Source organism: Bison bison, unplaced genomic scaffold, assembly GCF_000754665.1.
Source record: "Bison bison bison isolate TAMUID 2011002044 unplaced genomic scaffold, Bison_UMD1.0 scf7180017864157, whole genome shotgun sequence".
Taxonomy (NCBI): domain Eukaryota; kingdom Metazoa; phylum Chordata; class Mammalia; order Artiodactyla; family Bovidae; genus Bison; species Bison bison.
Genome location: NW_011494729.1, coordinates 171,632 through 186,363, shown reverse-complemented (window position 1 = coordinate 186,363; position 14,732 = coordinate 171,632). Strand labels below are relative to the sequence as shown.

At 37.3% G+C, this 14,732-nt stretch overlaps 1 protein-coding gene across 1 annotated transcript in view; it reads right to left on the bottom strand.

The window, feature by feature from the left end:
- Window positions 1-14,726, bottom strand: part of TSNAX (translin-associated factor X) — a 36,984-nt gene extending 22,258 nt beyond the window's left edge. The window contains exons 1-4 of the mRNA XM_010841147.1: window positions 14,632-14,726; window positions 14,089-14,193; window positions 10,883-10,997; window positions 4,382-4,512 (exon numbers count right to left, since the gene is read on the bottom strand). Of these exons, the coding sequence (XP_010839449.1) occupies window positions 4,382-4,512; window positions 10,883-10,997; window positions 14,089-14,193; window positions 14,632-14,647 (367 nt within the window). The 5' untranslated portion in view covers window positions 14,648-14,726. The remainder of the gene's footprint in view (window positions 1-4,381; window positions 4,513-10,882; window positions 10,998-14,088; window positions 14,194-14,631) is intronic.
- Between the last annotated feature and the right edge of the window lie 6 nt (window positions 14,727-14,732).

The following is a 14,732-nucleotide window of genomic DNA, read 5'->3' as shown; positions in this document are numbered from 1 at the left end:
CACTAAATTCTTCCATTATTTATTCCAAAAGCTTGCAGATCTTCATGTCTTCATGTTCACTTTTTCACTAAGCTGTCTCAATTGTGCTAATATACTGAAACGATATCAAATTTTTCTGTACTGATATAAGCTTTAGAATGTCTGCAAAGATTAATATTGATCCTATTTTTGTATTATATCTAAGCAACAGCCCCTGGAAACATGTTTCCTTTTGGAAGCAACAAAAAACAGTCAAACAAAAATCTGCAAAAGCAAATCATTAGATAAAAGATTTGGCTGAACAACAAGAACAAAAAAGCCCTTTTAAAATACTTTTGCTCTTCATTCTGTCAACATTTATCAAACAACTATTAAGTGTCTGGGATACATCAGTTAACAATAACAAGAAACTTTTTGTAGAAACTAAGAGTCCACATTCTAGCAGAGGAAGAGAAACAATAAAGAAACATAATAAATAAGGAGATTAGAGAGTATGTCAAAGTTGTTAAGTGCTATGGGGGAAAATAGCAACACAAGAGTTATAATGTGTCCTGGTTTATTTAAGAAAAACCTTCATATTTGGGCAAAGAGAAATTTAAGCAATATAAAGCCTTTAGTTGGGGTAAGGTTCTCAAGTTCAACAGGTAAATTAAATCCACACAATAAGCAAGCAGTGGTACCACTTCCTAGCTTATGACCTTGAACAAGCTGCTTAACTCTTATAAGTCTCAATTTCCCCACTTATGAAGTGGTAAAAATATTTATGACTCAGGGATACTGTAAAGGTCACATAAACATAAATATTTAATATATAAAGAACAACAGTTTTAAAAAATATCTGTAGCTGGCCCAAAACACTCACTAAACCCATCATCCGCATTCTCGGATAAGAGAACTGAAATATTAGTTAGTGTCTGAACTTAAGTTTTCTGCACTAGGATGTCTCAAAATTAAATGACAATTTTTAATATTATCACAATGATATAAATTAAACCAAAAAAATATTTTTTTCTTTGAGATGGAGGACATTTCCCCCAACTGTTAATTTTTCAACAAGAGGAAAAAAAAAAAACTAAAAATATGACAGGGCACCAAAAAGTTTTAAGTGATTTATTTCAAGTAACTAATTATCTGTCATTTGTTTAACAATCCCTTGGGACAATCTGTAATGTACTCTGATAAGAAATGTGTAGAAAACAGACCTAACTTTTTGTTGTTGTTCAGTTATTAGTAGGATACTCAATGTTTGAGCTCACACAAGTATCCCTCAGGGAAATGCTCTGCGTGCCATTAGCACTATTCTTAATGAGGAAAAGCACGGAACTCCTTTAGTTCAATGCCAGAATTGTTTTATCTTCAAGTCAAAAGAACAACTATTTGGAGTAACACCAAAACAAGCATTTAACAATTACAAGCAGCAAGCTATTCATAAGCATCACATTGTTACTGCTACTCTAATTATAAATAAACTTATTTTATCAAGTAAAATATCTATGAGCAAATTTTTAAGTCCCAGACACTTCTCTTGACTGTTTTATTCCTTAACTTTAAGGAAATAAATCTTTATTGCATCAATTTAAAGGACCTCATTTTATTTTAAAGACTTCCTAAAGAAAAGTGAGATACAGAGAATCCTTAGATATTTAATTCATGAGTAGGTAATCTCAAAACGTACAAATCATAAACAAAGGTCTTAAATGGAATATGTACTTAGTCACTCAGTCGTGTCTGACTCTTTGTGACCCCATGAACTGTAGCCCACCAGGCTCCTCTATCCACGGGACTCTCCAAGAAAGAATACTGGAGTAGGTTGCCATGCCCTTCTCCAGGGGATCTTCCCAATCCAGGGACTGAACCCAGGTCTCCCACATTGTGGGCAGCCACTAGGGAAGCCCTAAATGAAATATAGTGCTTATAAGCACTAATCGTCATAAAATTCATAATCCTATGACTATGATTTAATAATTCATAATCCTCAGTGATCCTGAAGTGGGACTATCTGAAGAAAGATTCCTCCATTCTTACTAATGCCCCAACTAAACTTTTTCCAAGAATTAGTGCTTCCTTCCTGATTTAAGAAACACTCTACTGATTCAATGAAATGTCCCCTTTGCCTTTTCCCCCCATTCCTCGGTTTTGTTCTCAAAGCCAAGCATGACTTCTTAAGTAACATTCTGTGTGTCACTATCCATGTGGTCCTTGCTCTTATTTAAAGCCTTTCCTCATACTTTACTCATTGATCAATGAAGGACCTACTGGGCCAAATGAAGCAAATCAACATCTCTAGATTAATTACGCCTCTCTGAACTTCACATAAATGGAATTATACAGTTAGATACTCTTTTTGTGTCTGCTTATTTTGTCCAACAGAATGAGAAATCCGTGTTTGATGCTGCACACCTTTAACCGTTTCTAATGCTACCTAGTACTGCACTGGACAACTACACCACGGCGTACCCACTGACCTGCTGATCTTTCACTTTCAGGATATTATGAATTCAGCTGTTCTGAGGTCTCCTGCACATGTTTTTTGGTGATATAATCCTCACTTTTCTCAGGTACATACTCAGAAGTAATCATACGGTAGACGCAGGTTTTTGGCTGGATGCTGCCAAACTGTTTTTTTAAATGGTATGGTCAGTATTTACAATTTAGTTATGCTGGTGATTGAATGGTACCTCATTTGGTTTCACTTTACACTACTCTAGTGAATAATGATGCTGAGCACTTTTTCGTGAATATTCATAGTCATCTGAATATTCACATTCTGAGGCCCCTATTCAACTTTTTTTGTCCATTTTTAAAATTGACTTCTTATTGATTTGTAGGAATTCTCCACATAGTCTATATGAGTTCTCTATCTAAAGTATGTATTTAAACGTCATCTCTCAGACTTCAATTTGCCTTTTTGCTTCCTTAATGATGTCTTTTGATAAAGAGAATTTCTTAATTTTAACAAAATTCAATTGATCCAAATTTCCGTTAGTAGTTAATACTTTCTTCTGTCATTTAAAAAATAAATCTTTCCTACTACAAGGTCATAAAGACATTCTCACATGTTTTCTTCTAGAGGCTTGTTTAACTTTCACTTCACCTTTCTTCCTATCATGACCTCTGATCTTCTCTCCCAATCCTTCCAAATTTGTCATATGCAAGGATGTGCGGCCTGACAACATAAACGGAATTCATAAAGCCTTTTAAATTATGTGTGCTATTAATTTAAAAATCAAATAAATCCCTGATAGTAAATAATAAATTATGAGGATGGAAATGTATCTCCTTTCAGAAGATACCATGACTCTTCATAAAACTATTTTATCACTTTAGCTTATAATAACGTATCTTCAAGTTTAACTGATGTATGCAGGCACTTTCTCTAATATTAAGACATTTCAACAACCACAGGTTGACATTTCTGAAAAACAAGTGCTGAAACGATAAATATTCAGACTAAACCTGAACATATATTGAACAGATACCAAATGAACTCATTTCTTACTACTGAACTGACCTGAGCTCAATGGAATCAGCTCTTTGATAGAAAGCAACTTAACATTTACTTCTGTAAATATGAATCAAACTTTGACTTTGTCTTTCTGCCAATTTTAGGGTATGCCTAAATTATACAGTTCTCTCTCCTATCAGTGAACTCACAACAAGAAAAGGATGAAGAGGATCAGATCAAGTACTTTAAACATTTGTGCAACTGATTTATAAATAGTGATAATCACCAAGATCCAATACTCCATGAAACTTTTTAAATGAATATATAAAACCCAGAGTCGGGCACGACTGAGCGCCTTCACTTTCACTTTTCACTTTCATGCACTGGAGAAGGAAATGGCAACCCACTCCAGTATTCTTGCCTGGAGAATCCCAGGGACAGAGGAGCCTAGTGGGCTGCCCTCTATGGGGTTGCACAGAGTCGGACACGACTGAGGTGACTTAGCAGCAGCAGCAGCAGCAGCAGCAGCAGCAGCAGCAGTATTATCCTAGAATTCCCAATATGGAGTCGCACTATGAGATGTTTTGGTCCATCTGGCTAGGTGATACATCCTCTTTTCATGAACCTTTTGTGACTGAAACTTAGAGCCACAAGTGAAATATACTCAGTGGGGAATGAGATACACCCTGTCTGAATACACTCTACTCATTCAAGAATAAAGTTTCTCTATTAAGAGTGTCTCCTCAATTACTTTATCAAAATCTATCAATAATCATCACTACATAGGAAAATAAAGCCAAGCAAGAAATTATCTTTATATTACTACTCGGAAGTCCCAATTTTTTAAAGCCAATAGTATTTCACTAAGTGTTAATTATAATTCATGCAATGCATACATAAATCATTGAACATACTATTTTCTTTTAAATGTTACCACTAAAGTAAACCTAGACTCACCTGTAGTAATGGCTCTGTGGAATTGATGCATGTCTTCTACTGAGAGCTCTTGGGCTACCTGCAATATCTTTTGTCTGACACCATCCAATTTAACTTCTGATTCAGTCAATATTTCTTCCATATCAGGAGCACTACAATCAAGATATTGGGAACTTTTAAAATATCAGTCAGATGTTTTGATAGTGAAAAACTGAAATAAAATACATATCAACAAATGCACAGCTAAATAAATATCCTATGTATCTTGAAACTTCTAACTCAAAAGTACAACTATAATTTACTAAAAATAGGTTAAAAAATGGAAAATGCTTTACCGCAATATTCAGTGTAAAGAAGTATAAGAAGCTGTATTTATAACATAACCATAACTACAAGAGAAATTATGTTCATAAAAATGATATATGGATGAAGGGATAAAGAAGCTGTGGTACATATTACTTAGCCATAAGAAGGAATGAAATAAGGTTGTTTGCAGTGATGTGGATGGACCTAGAGTCTGTCATACAGAGTGAGAAAGTGAGTGAGAAAGAGAAAAATACTGTATATTAATGCATATACATGGAGTACAGAAAAGTGGTACCGCTGAACCTATCTGCGGGGCAGGAATAGAGATGCAGACGTAGAGGACAGACTGTGGACGCCGCAGGGGAAGGAGATGGTGGGACAAACTGAGAGAGTAGCATTAACATATATATACTCAGTTCAGATCAGTTGCTCAGTCACGTCAACTCTTTGGGACCACACAGACTACAGCATGCCAGGCTTCCCTGTCCATCACCAACTCCCGGAGCTTGCTGAAACTCATGCCCATTGAGTTGGTGATGCTAACCATCTCATTCTCTGTCATCCCATTCTCCTCCTGCCTTCGATCTTTCCCAGCATCACATTCTTTTCCAATAAGTCCGTTCTTCGCATCAAGTGGCCAAAGTATCGGAGCTTCAGCTTCAGCATCAGTCCTCCCAATGAATATTCAGGACTGATCTCCTTCTATGTTTAAAAGAGATAACTAATGGGAAGCTACTGTATAGCACAAGGAGCTCAGCTTGGTGCTCTGTGACAACCTAGACAGGTGGGTTGGGGTTGGGTGGGAGTGAGGCTCAAGAGCAAGGGGATGTATGTATACTCACAGCTGATTCACGCTATTGTACAACAGAAACTAACACAACATTGTAAAGCAGTTATCCTCAACAACAAGACATCTAGAGAGGTCTACTTTTAGTCAGATGGCACATGAACAGGATTTGTCATCCCACCATAAACAACTAAAGAGAAACAAACATATAAAAAATAAACAAATAAAAAGGTTTTCAGACATTGTGAAACAAGCAGCATAGGACAGCATGAGACATGAGTGAAAAAAAGGACATGTGCCCTATGACTGTTGCATCTGACTGCCTGCAGAGTTTCCAAGTGACAGTGTAGGCATGAGAAACTTAGGTGACCCTGGGAGTCTCCTGCAGTGGGGGTGGAGGAGATGGGAGTTCACAGTGGTCAAGATGGCTAAAACTTGCAAGGCAAAGAAACAAAGGAGAACACACATGCAGAGAGTTTCAGAGATCTACAGAAGGGGACTACTCATGTCTTCAGCTGAATTTCGATTAGTGCGAACTTGTGAGGCTGAAAAAAGGCCCACTCTAAGTGAACACACAAAATAATCTCAAGAGCCCATACAAGACCAGAAATAGTTGATTCATCACTGGCACACTGACACTACAAAACGTGTTAAAGGAAGTTCTTTAGGCAAAAGAAAAATAATGCCAGATGAAAACATGGTTCTATTAATAAAGGAATAAGGGACACCAGAAATGGTAAATATATAGAAAAAGATAACTTTAACTTGAAAAATCATACTGTTTAAAAATAATAATGTATTATGGGGATTAGTACTTTTATTTAAAGAATATTATTTTTAAATTTTAAGTAAAAATGCTGCTGCTAAGTCACTTCAGTCGTGTCCAACTCTGTGTGACCCCATAGACAGCAGCCCACCAGGCTCCCCTGTCCCTGGGATTCTCCAGGCAAAAACACTGGAGTAAGTTGCCATTTCCTTCTCCAATGCATGAAAGTGAAAAGTGAAAGTGAAGGCGCTCAGTCGTGTCCAACTCTTAGCGACCCCATGGACTGCAGCCTACCAGGTTCCTCTGTCTATGGGGTTTTCCAGGCAAGAGTACTGGAGTGGGGTGCCACTGCCTCCTCCAAAAAATAATAATCCCCAAAATAATTATTATTTTTTACTTAAACAATATGATTTTTTCATTAAAAAGTTATCTTTTTCCAGATATTTACCATTTCTGGTATACTATGGGGATTATAGGCTAAGCCAGGTGGCACTGTAGTAATGAATCTGCCTGCCAATGCAGGAGTGCAGGTTCCACCCCTGGGTTGGGAAAATCCCTCTGAGTAGGAAATGGCAACCCGCTCCAGTATTCTTGCTTGGAAAATTCCATGCACAGAGGGCTACAGTCCATAGGGCCACAAAGAGTCAGACATGACTGAGTATACACTCAAAGGGATTATAAATAAGATAGAAGTAGCTGTATTTCAGAAGTATTACAAAGGCCAGCCAAGCTTGTAAAAGTGAAATGGAAAAGAAAGAACAGAATTATATAGGGTTCATATATTACAGGCAAAGTGATATGCAAGCCGTCCTTACTCTGCACAGCATCATGTTAACTGAAGTCTGTGCATATCAACACTGTGACCTCAATTTACAAAGTAACTATTACCACAGAACCATGCAAAGGAAAGACATGATTTTCGGAAATGCACAAGTTTCAGTTAACATGGTATTGTACAAAGTAAGGACAGCAGGCTGTGACAAGTCATATAAACCATAAAACAACCACTACAAAAACAAAAAAAGGTACAACTAATAAGCCAACAAAGAAGATAAAAAATGGAATTATAAAAAATACTCAATCCAAAATAAGGCAAAAAAAAAAAGGAAAACGGATCACAGGTTGAATTCCAACCATGTCAATAATCACATTAAATATAAATGGTCTGAACACCTCTGTAAAAGGTAGAGATTAGATAAAATTGATAAATGGATTAAAAAGCAAGAAAGATAAGAAAGCCTTTTTAAATATATACAGTGTTAAAGTGTTAGCCACTCAGTCATGCCTGATTCTGTGACCCCATGGACTGAAGCCACAAGGCTCTTCTGTCCATGGAATTCTCCAGGCAAGAATACTGGAGTGGGTTGCCATTCCCTTCTCCAAGGGACCTTCCTGACCTTGGGATCGAACCCAGTCTCCAGCATTGCAGGCAGATTCTTTACTGTCTGAGTCACCAGGGAAGTCCAGACATAAATAGATTAAAAATAAAGGGATGAATAAAGATATACCCCGTTAACAGTAATCGAAAGAAAATGAGAGTAGTTATTAATAACAAAGCAGATTTCAAAACAAAGAATATTTCCAGGGATATAATCATGATAATAATGGGTCAATTCATCACGTCAAGCCAGCAGAACAATCCTAAATGTCATTTAATACATCAAATGAAAGAACTTAAATACATCAAGCAAGAACTGATAGAACTGCAAAAAGAAACAGACAAATTCACAGTTAGTCAAGAGATTTCAATATCGCTCAATAATTGACAGAACAAGTATATGTTAATAAAAATCAGAAACGTCATAGATGATTGAACAATATCATCAACCAACTTGACTTAGCTGACACGATAGAACACTACACCCAACAGCAGCAGAGTACATATACTTTTCAAGTGTACAAGGTCCAGAGAGACCATATTCTCGGTCAAAATCAAGTTTCAGTAAATTTAAAAGAATTCAAATCATAAAAATTTACGCTTGGAAAATTCCCAAGTATTTGGAAACAAAACAACATCTAAACAACCCAAGATGAAATCAAAGATGAAAATGAAAATTAGAAAGTATGTTGAACTGAATGAAAATGAAAAACAACTTATCAAAATTTGTGGAATGTGGCTAAAATGTACTTAGAGATGTAAAAGGGAAACGGACAGCACTGTATTAGAAAATAAGAAATGATCTCAGTTTCTTCTTTGATCCCAGCTTCCACCTTAAGAAACGCTTCAGAAAAGGAGCAAATGAATCCCAAGTACACACAAAGAAGGAAATAGTAGAAATCAGTATGTCAGAAACCATACAGAATATCAATGAAATCAACAGCAGTCCTTTAAGATCAATAAAATTGATAAACCTCTAGCCAGAGAGATCAGGAAAAAGAGAGGATACAAATTACAACTTCAGGAATGAGAGAGAATATTATAACAGATTCTACAGAAATAAAAGAACATTATGAAACAAAATGGAAAATTTTTTTTAAAAGATCAAAATACCAAAGCTCACTGGTAAAGAGAATCTTATTCTACTACTACTACTAAGTCGCTTCAGTCGTGTCCGACTCTGTGCGACCCCAAGGACTGCAGCCTACCAGGCTTCTCCGTCCATGGGATTCTCCAGGCAAGAACACTGGAGTGGGTTGCCATTTCCTTCTCCAATGCATGAAAGTGGAATCTACCTTTATCTATTTATTTTAGCCTTTATCTATTAAAGAAAATGAAAGTATAGTTAAAATATGAAAAGTACTCATTAAGAGTAGTTATCTTTATGTACTCTGTCTGATTTCTTGAAGTGTTTTACTTTCTCTAGTTTATAATTTTTCTGAAGTTTACTATTAGTTTACTAATCAAAAAACGTTATGGACAATACGGAAACAATTCGGATAAAAAAGTATAACATATGAAATCTGCTTACTGATAATGGCTGTCAGTGTATTTCATTCAGACTTCTTTCACTCAGTACCTTAACTTCTCTGTCATTTTTAATATTTCTAAAGATTATTATTTTCTAAGTTTACTATAATGAATATTTATTATTTTTTGGTAGACAACCATAAGATGACGTTACACAGTAATATGGTTTTCTCCAAAATATGAAATTCTCCTGTTACAGCTCTACTATTTCTTTAAACTGCTGAATATTGCCAATTGTTTTAGAACTGAAAATTCTATTGAAAAAAGTGTTCATAATTCACCAGATCAGTGTTGCTTTTTTTCATAATACAAGCTCAAGTGTGTATAAGTTATCTGAAAACTGGTCCAAAAAACAAGCAAAAAACTAATTTTAGAACCAAGTATAAAAAAGAAAAGGTTAATAGTGCCACATTCCACTAATCTACATATGGCAAATTGTTTCCACTTAATGGAATAAAAATTCAAGTATTTCAGAGTTACCTTAAAAGCTGTGCGTGAATAGAATACTTCAATACTACTTTAATAATAAAAAGCTCATAAATTACACTTGGACTTGCTTAAATACTTTGTCAGACACACAGTGGGGAGCCAATCCTTGCTAGCCTTCTGGAGGCATTTGGAATTGGCAATATAACAAAAATCTCTCTTTGTGAGCTACAGGATGGATGATTTCTACCTCAATGAAGAACAGAAAAGCAAAGAAAGCTAGTCAAATGAAATACAAAAACCAAGATGAGAAAATGGAGATACCCAGCTGCATTCATAAAATATTCCACTTCCCTCCTCTTAATCTAGGCTAGTTCAAGTTCACTTCTTTTATTTGCAACAAAGAAATCTATCAAATATACAGAGCTCCCTAGAAAAACAGTAAAGTCCTACAGAAAGAATGTCACAGAGCTGAAGGTGGGGGAACTTGCAAAGAATTTAAGCTTCCCTGGTGGCTTAGACGGTAAAGAATCTGCCTGCAATGCAGGAGACCGGGGTTCAATCCCTGAGTTGGAAAGATCCCCTGGAAGAAGACACGGGGTTCAATCCCTGAGTTGGAAAGATCCCCTGGAAGAGGACACGGCAACCTACTCCAGTATTCTTGCCTGGGGAGCCTGGTGGGTTACAGTCCGTGAGGTCACAAAGAGTCAAACAGGACTGAGCAATTAATACTTTCACCTAGAAAAACAGTCAAGTCATAGTTTAAGAACATCACAGAGCTGAAGGTGGAAGAACTTCAGAATTCCCCCAAAGAATTAAACAGTCAACACTATCACACGCTGCAAAAATTAAATAAGAAAACACTAGAAGAGTATATACTAGATTTATCAATATGAGTGAACAAAGGCAATTTCAATTTCAGTTCAGTGAGGCAGAAAGCCCAATGTCCAATGAACTGAAAAATGAATGGGAAGATAAGCAGAATGCAATGTTTACCTAATACTAAAATTTTTGCACATATCATCCAAGAAAAGCTTTAATGTTAATAGGCTCTAATAAACCATTAAAGTTTAAATATGTTCATAAACAATAGTTCTATCTCTGTGAATGATCTTAACAAGACAAACCCTTAGCTGTTCTGAAAATAAGAAAAATTTCCTATTTTTTTAAAAATGTTTATTTTTAAAATAAAATCCACCTGCTACTAACATCCTCTTGATCCTGGTGTTCAAAAAAAATCAGCTAGTTACTGCCCACTGACTTCCTGATAAATATAAAATACATATCAACCTGTATCCAACTGTAACAAATTTAAAGATATTTACTTACCTTGTAATTCTATGGAGGAGAAAAATCGTCCTTTTGCTTTCAACAGTTATATCTCGACTAAGTTTCACAAGTCTCTCATATTTGTCATGTCTTGCATCAAGTTCCTGTTGAAATGCTAAAAACACATTATTATGACCATAAGCATGCTTGTTCTACATTTGAAAGTATAATGAAACAATATTGTCAGTATATAGGAGAAAAATCAACTTATTTACTTTTAAAATACTTGGAAATCAAAAACTCTGCTACTAACCAAGATATTCTTTCTTTAAATACAGGTATGCCTTAACTAGATTTTACCACTCAAGAGCCTCACAATGAGATGTATATATAGTGTAACAAATTATCTGTTCTAATAAAGAGATTGTTATCACATATAACTACTTACAAAAAATACTTTCAACTACTTCACTAAATTATGTAAAGTTATTTTTAATTACCTTACCATGTACAATGTAAATATCCACAAAAACTTAACCAGGATTTTCAAATTATGCTTTAAACCTTCATAACATCAACTTTCTGAATTCTCAAGCCCTAGCTGTTGAAATACCCATAAAGCACTTACTTAATAATCACTTTATTTTAGAAGAATTATTCCAAAGAACTAGCAAGTTGTCTGGCAGTCCACAGACATACTTTGAACCTGAATACAAAAGTGTATTCAGAACGTGAATAAACTATTAACCAAATTAGCAGCTGACAAAGGCCTAAATACATCCGGTCGTTTATTACTGAGATAATAGTTAGGCTAGGATTTTGCCTAATATTTGAAGACAATCAAATGCATTCACATTTTGACTATATTAATGACCACTGTGAATTAGATACTCTGAATAAAAAGTTAAATAAGGCAGTTTCTATCCTCAAGCTCAGTCCAGTATGAGACAGATGGAAAGAAAGAATTGAATGTGATCATGCTATAATAAATATATAGAAAAGGTTCAGTAAAGGAGGAATTATGTCTTTCTTGTTCACTATCAACATATGTGAAAACACAGTATTAGTAGTGTTCAGTCACTCAGTCCTGACTCTTTGAGACCCCATGGACTGTAGCCCCACAGGATCTTCTGTCTATGGGATTTTACAGGAAAGAACACCTGAGAGGGTTGCCATTTCCTACTCCAGGGAATCTTCCCGACCCAGGGATCAAACCTATGTCTCTTGCATCTCCTGCCTAGGCTGGCAGATTCTTTACCACTAGCACCGCCTGGGAAGCCCTTGCTAGAACACAGATGTTCAATAAATACATCTTGAGTAAATGGATGGATGTTCAATGAATGTAATGTCTGTCACCAAATTTGCTTGGGAGAAAAATCAGAAAAAAATCAGCAAAGCAGGAAGAAGCTACTTGGAATGGGTCTTTAAAAAAACTACAGTACATCAGCAGGGCAATGGAGCACCAACCTAGAAGCTGCTGCTGCTGCTGCTGCTAAGTCGCTTCAGTCGTGTCCAACTCTGTGCGACCCCATAGACGGAAGCCCACCAAGCTCCCCCGTCCCTGGGATCCTCCAGGCAAGAACACTGGAGTGGGTTGCCATTTCCTTCTCCAATGTATGAAAGTGAAAAGTGAAAGTGAAGTCACTCAGTTGTGTCCAACTCCTAGTAACCCTATGGACTGCAGCCTACCAGGCTCTTCTGTCCATGGGATATGCCAGGCAAGAGTACTGGAGTGGGTTGCCATTGCCTTCTCCAAGCTAGAAGCTATTCCAGGCCTGAAGAGCAGTACATCAGCGGGGCAATGGGGCACCAAGCTACAAGCTATTCCAGGCCTAACGAGCTACAAAGACAAAGGCAGGAAGAAACATAAGACCGCAAAACATGCTTGGAAACAAGCAATGGAGTGCATGAGCCCATGACAGGGAGCACTTGACCCAGTGCAGCTTCTACACTGTGCATATAGCTCTATCAATACACTCTTTCCTCAGTCACAGTGGTCTTACACCACTTAAGATCACTGTTATGTGCTATGAAAATCTTCGAATATGTCCACAATTTACTTAATACTCCTCCTTTCAAAAAATGGCACCTAATTCCCTCTCTCTCAAACGTGAGGCTGAGTTTTAAAACTGCCTCTTTTCTAACTAATAAACTATAGCAAAAGTGACATGTATGATATCCAAGATTAGGACATAAGAGCACTGTGGTCTTCTCCCTCCCTCTATCTGGGGAAGCCAAACTCTGTAACACAAGGACACTCAGGTAGTACTATGGAGGGGTCCACATGGGGGAACACAGAGCTGGCTGCTAGCAGAAGGCCTAAGTGACTGATAGTTGTGGATCCTCCAACTCAAGTCATGTCTTCAGATGACTCCAAGTTATCTGAACCAACAGGTAACTAAGCCTGTCTTGGATTCCTGAACTACAGAAACTATAAAGAATAGGATGCTGGGAGAATTCTCTGCTGGTCCAGTGGTTAGGTCTCTGCGATTTCACTGCAGAGGAGCATGGATTCAATCCCAGGTAGGGGAACTAAGATCTTGCCTGCCACACGATGTGTCCAAAAAAAATAGGATGCTGGACAGAAGACAAGAGTTATGTGAATTTTGTTTTATACTTTGTTTTGCAATGAGGAACAATTTTCCCAAGTTAATATACTGAGAAAAGAGAATCTGGGAATAAATATACACGTATAATTTACATGCACTTGAGTGCCCACTCTCTGCAAAGAGATACAGTGAAAACAAAAATACAGCATTTCCCTCCTGGTTCAGTGGTTGAGACTTCACCATGCAATGAAGAGGGTGTGAGGTCGATGCCTGGTCGGGGATCCCACATGCCTCATGATCAAAACATAAAATAGAAGCAGTTATTATAACGAATTCAATAAAAAACTTTAAAAATGTTCCAGATTAAAAAAAATCTTAAAAAAAAAAAAAAACCAAAAAGTCTCCAAAAGCCTAGCGGAGAAAAGAAAACCAATACACGTTAAAATATCCGTACATATATAGTTGATATGTATGCTTCTGTATCAGGTGCACAGTAATTTTCAGTTATGTGGCAGGCCTGATGTTAATGTTTACCTGTGAAACTTAAAAGGGAAAAATGAAGTCAAGACTTTTGTAATCTCAATTTTTCATGACACACCGAGCACCACTGCAAAACCTCCGGGAAAATTGAGACTGAAGCATAACATAGTTAACTGATCCTTTTTACAACGTCTTTAGTTCTCTTCCCTTCACCAGTGTACATGATAGAGAACTTACATTTGAAGGCCAACATCACAGGTGAAGATGAATTAACATCCTTCCCTTCTCTTCTCTGGTTATGTGGGAAATTGTCATGCTTCCTTTTCCTGAACCCTCCTGATCCTTACATAGAGAAGGAAAAAAAGGTTGGACAGGGCTCTCCCATCGCCAGGACTTGACAACACATAATAGAGGTAAACCCCTTTCTTCCTTAAAACCAGACCTCCCCTGGGCCGTCATCGCAGAGACTTTCTCAGCAAACGGACAGAAAAGCAGCCCTACCTTCCCCCACCACCTCCCAAACCTTAAGCTCATCCAAACCTCCCATAATAGGTTCCCTGATCTGGAACAAGGTGGGGCAATTACCGAACTAAGATAAAAATGGCTCGAGGATTAAGGAAAAGAGGTAAATAGGGCCCATGTGGCCGGGGAAATCACCAGGGCCGCCGCCCCCCGAGTCTGCGCGGGGAGAAAGCATCTTTCAAGGGTGGGAAGTGGAAAATGCGACAAAAAGCCTGGATTAAATAAATAAATCACGCCCAAAGCTGTTGAGGATGCCACCTTCTTTGCTGCTCATGTCGTCACGGCCTACGGCGAGAAGAGAGGAGACTAAGCGCCTGGGGGACAGCAGGGTACGCGCGGCGGCGGCCGAAGAGCCCTCA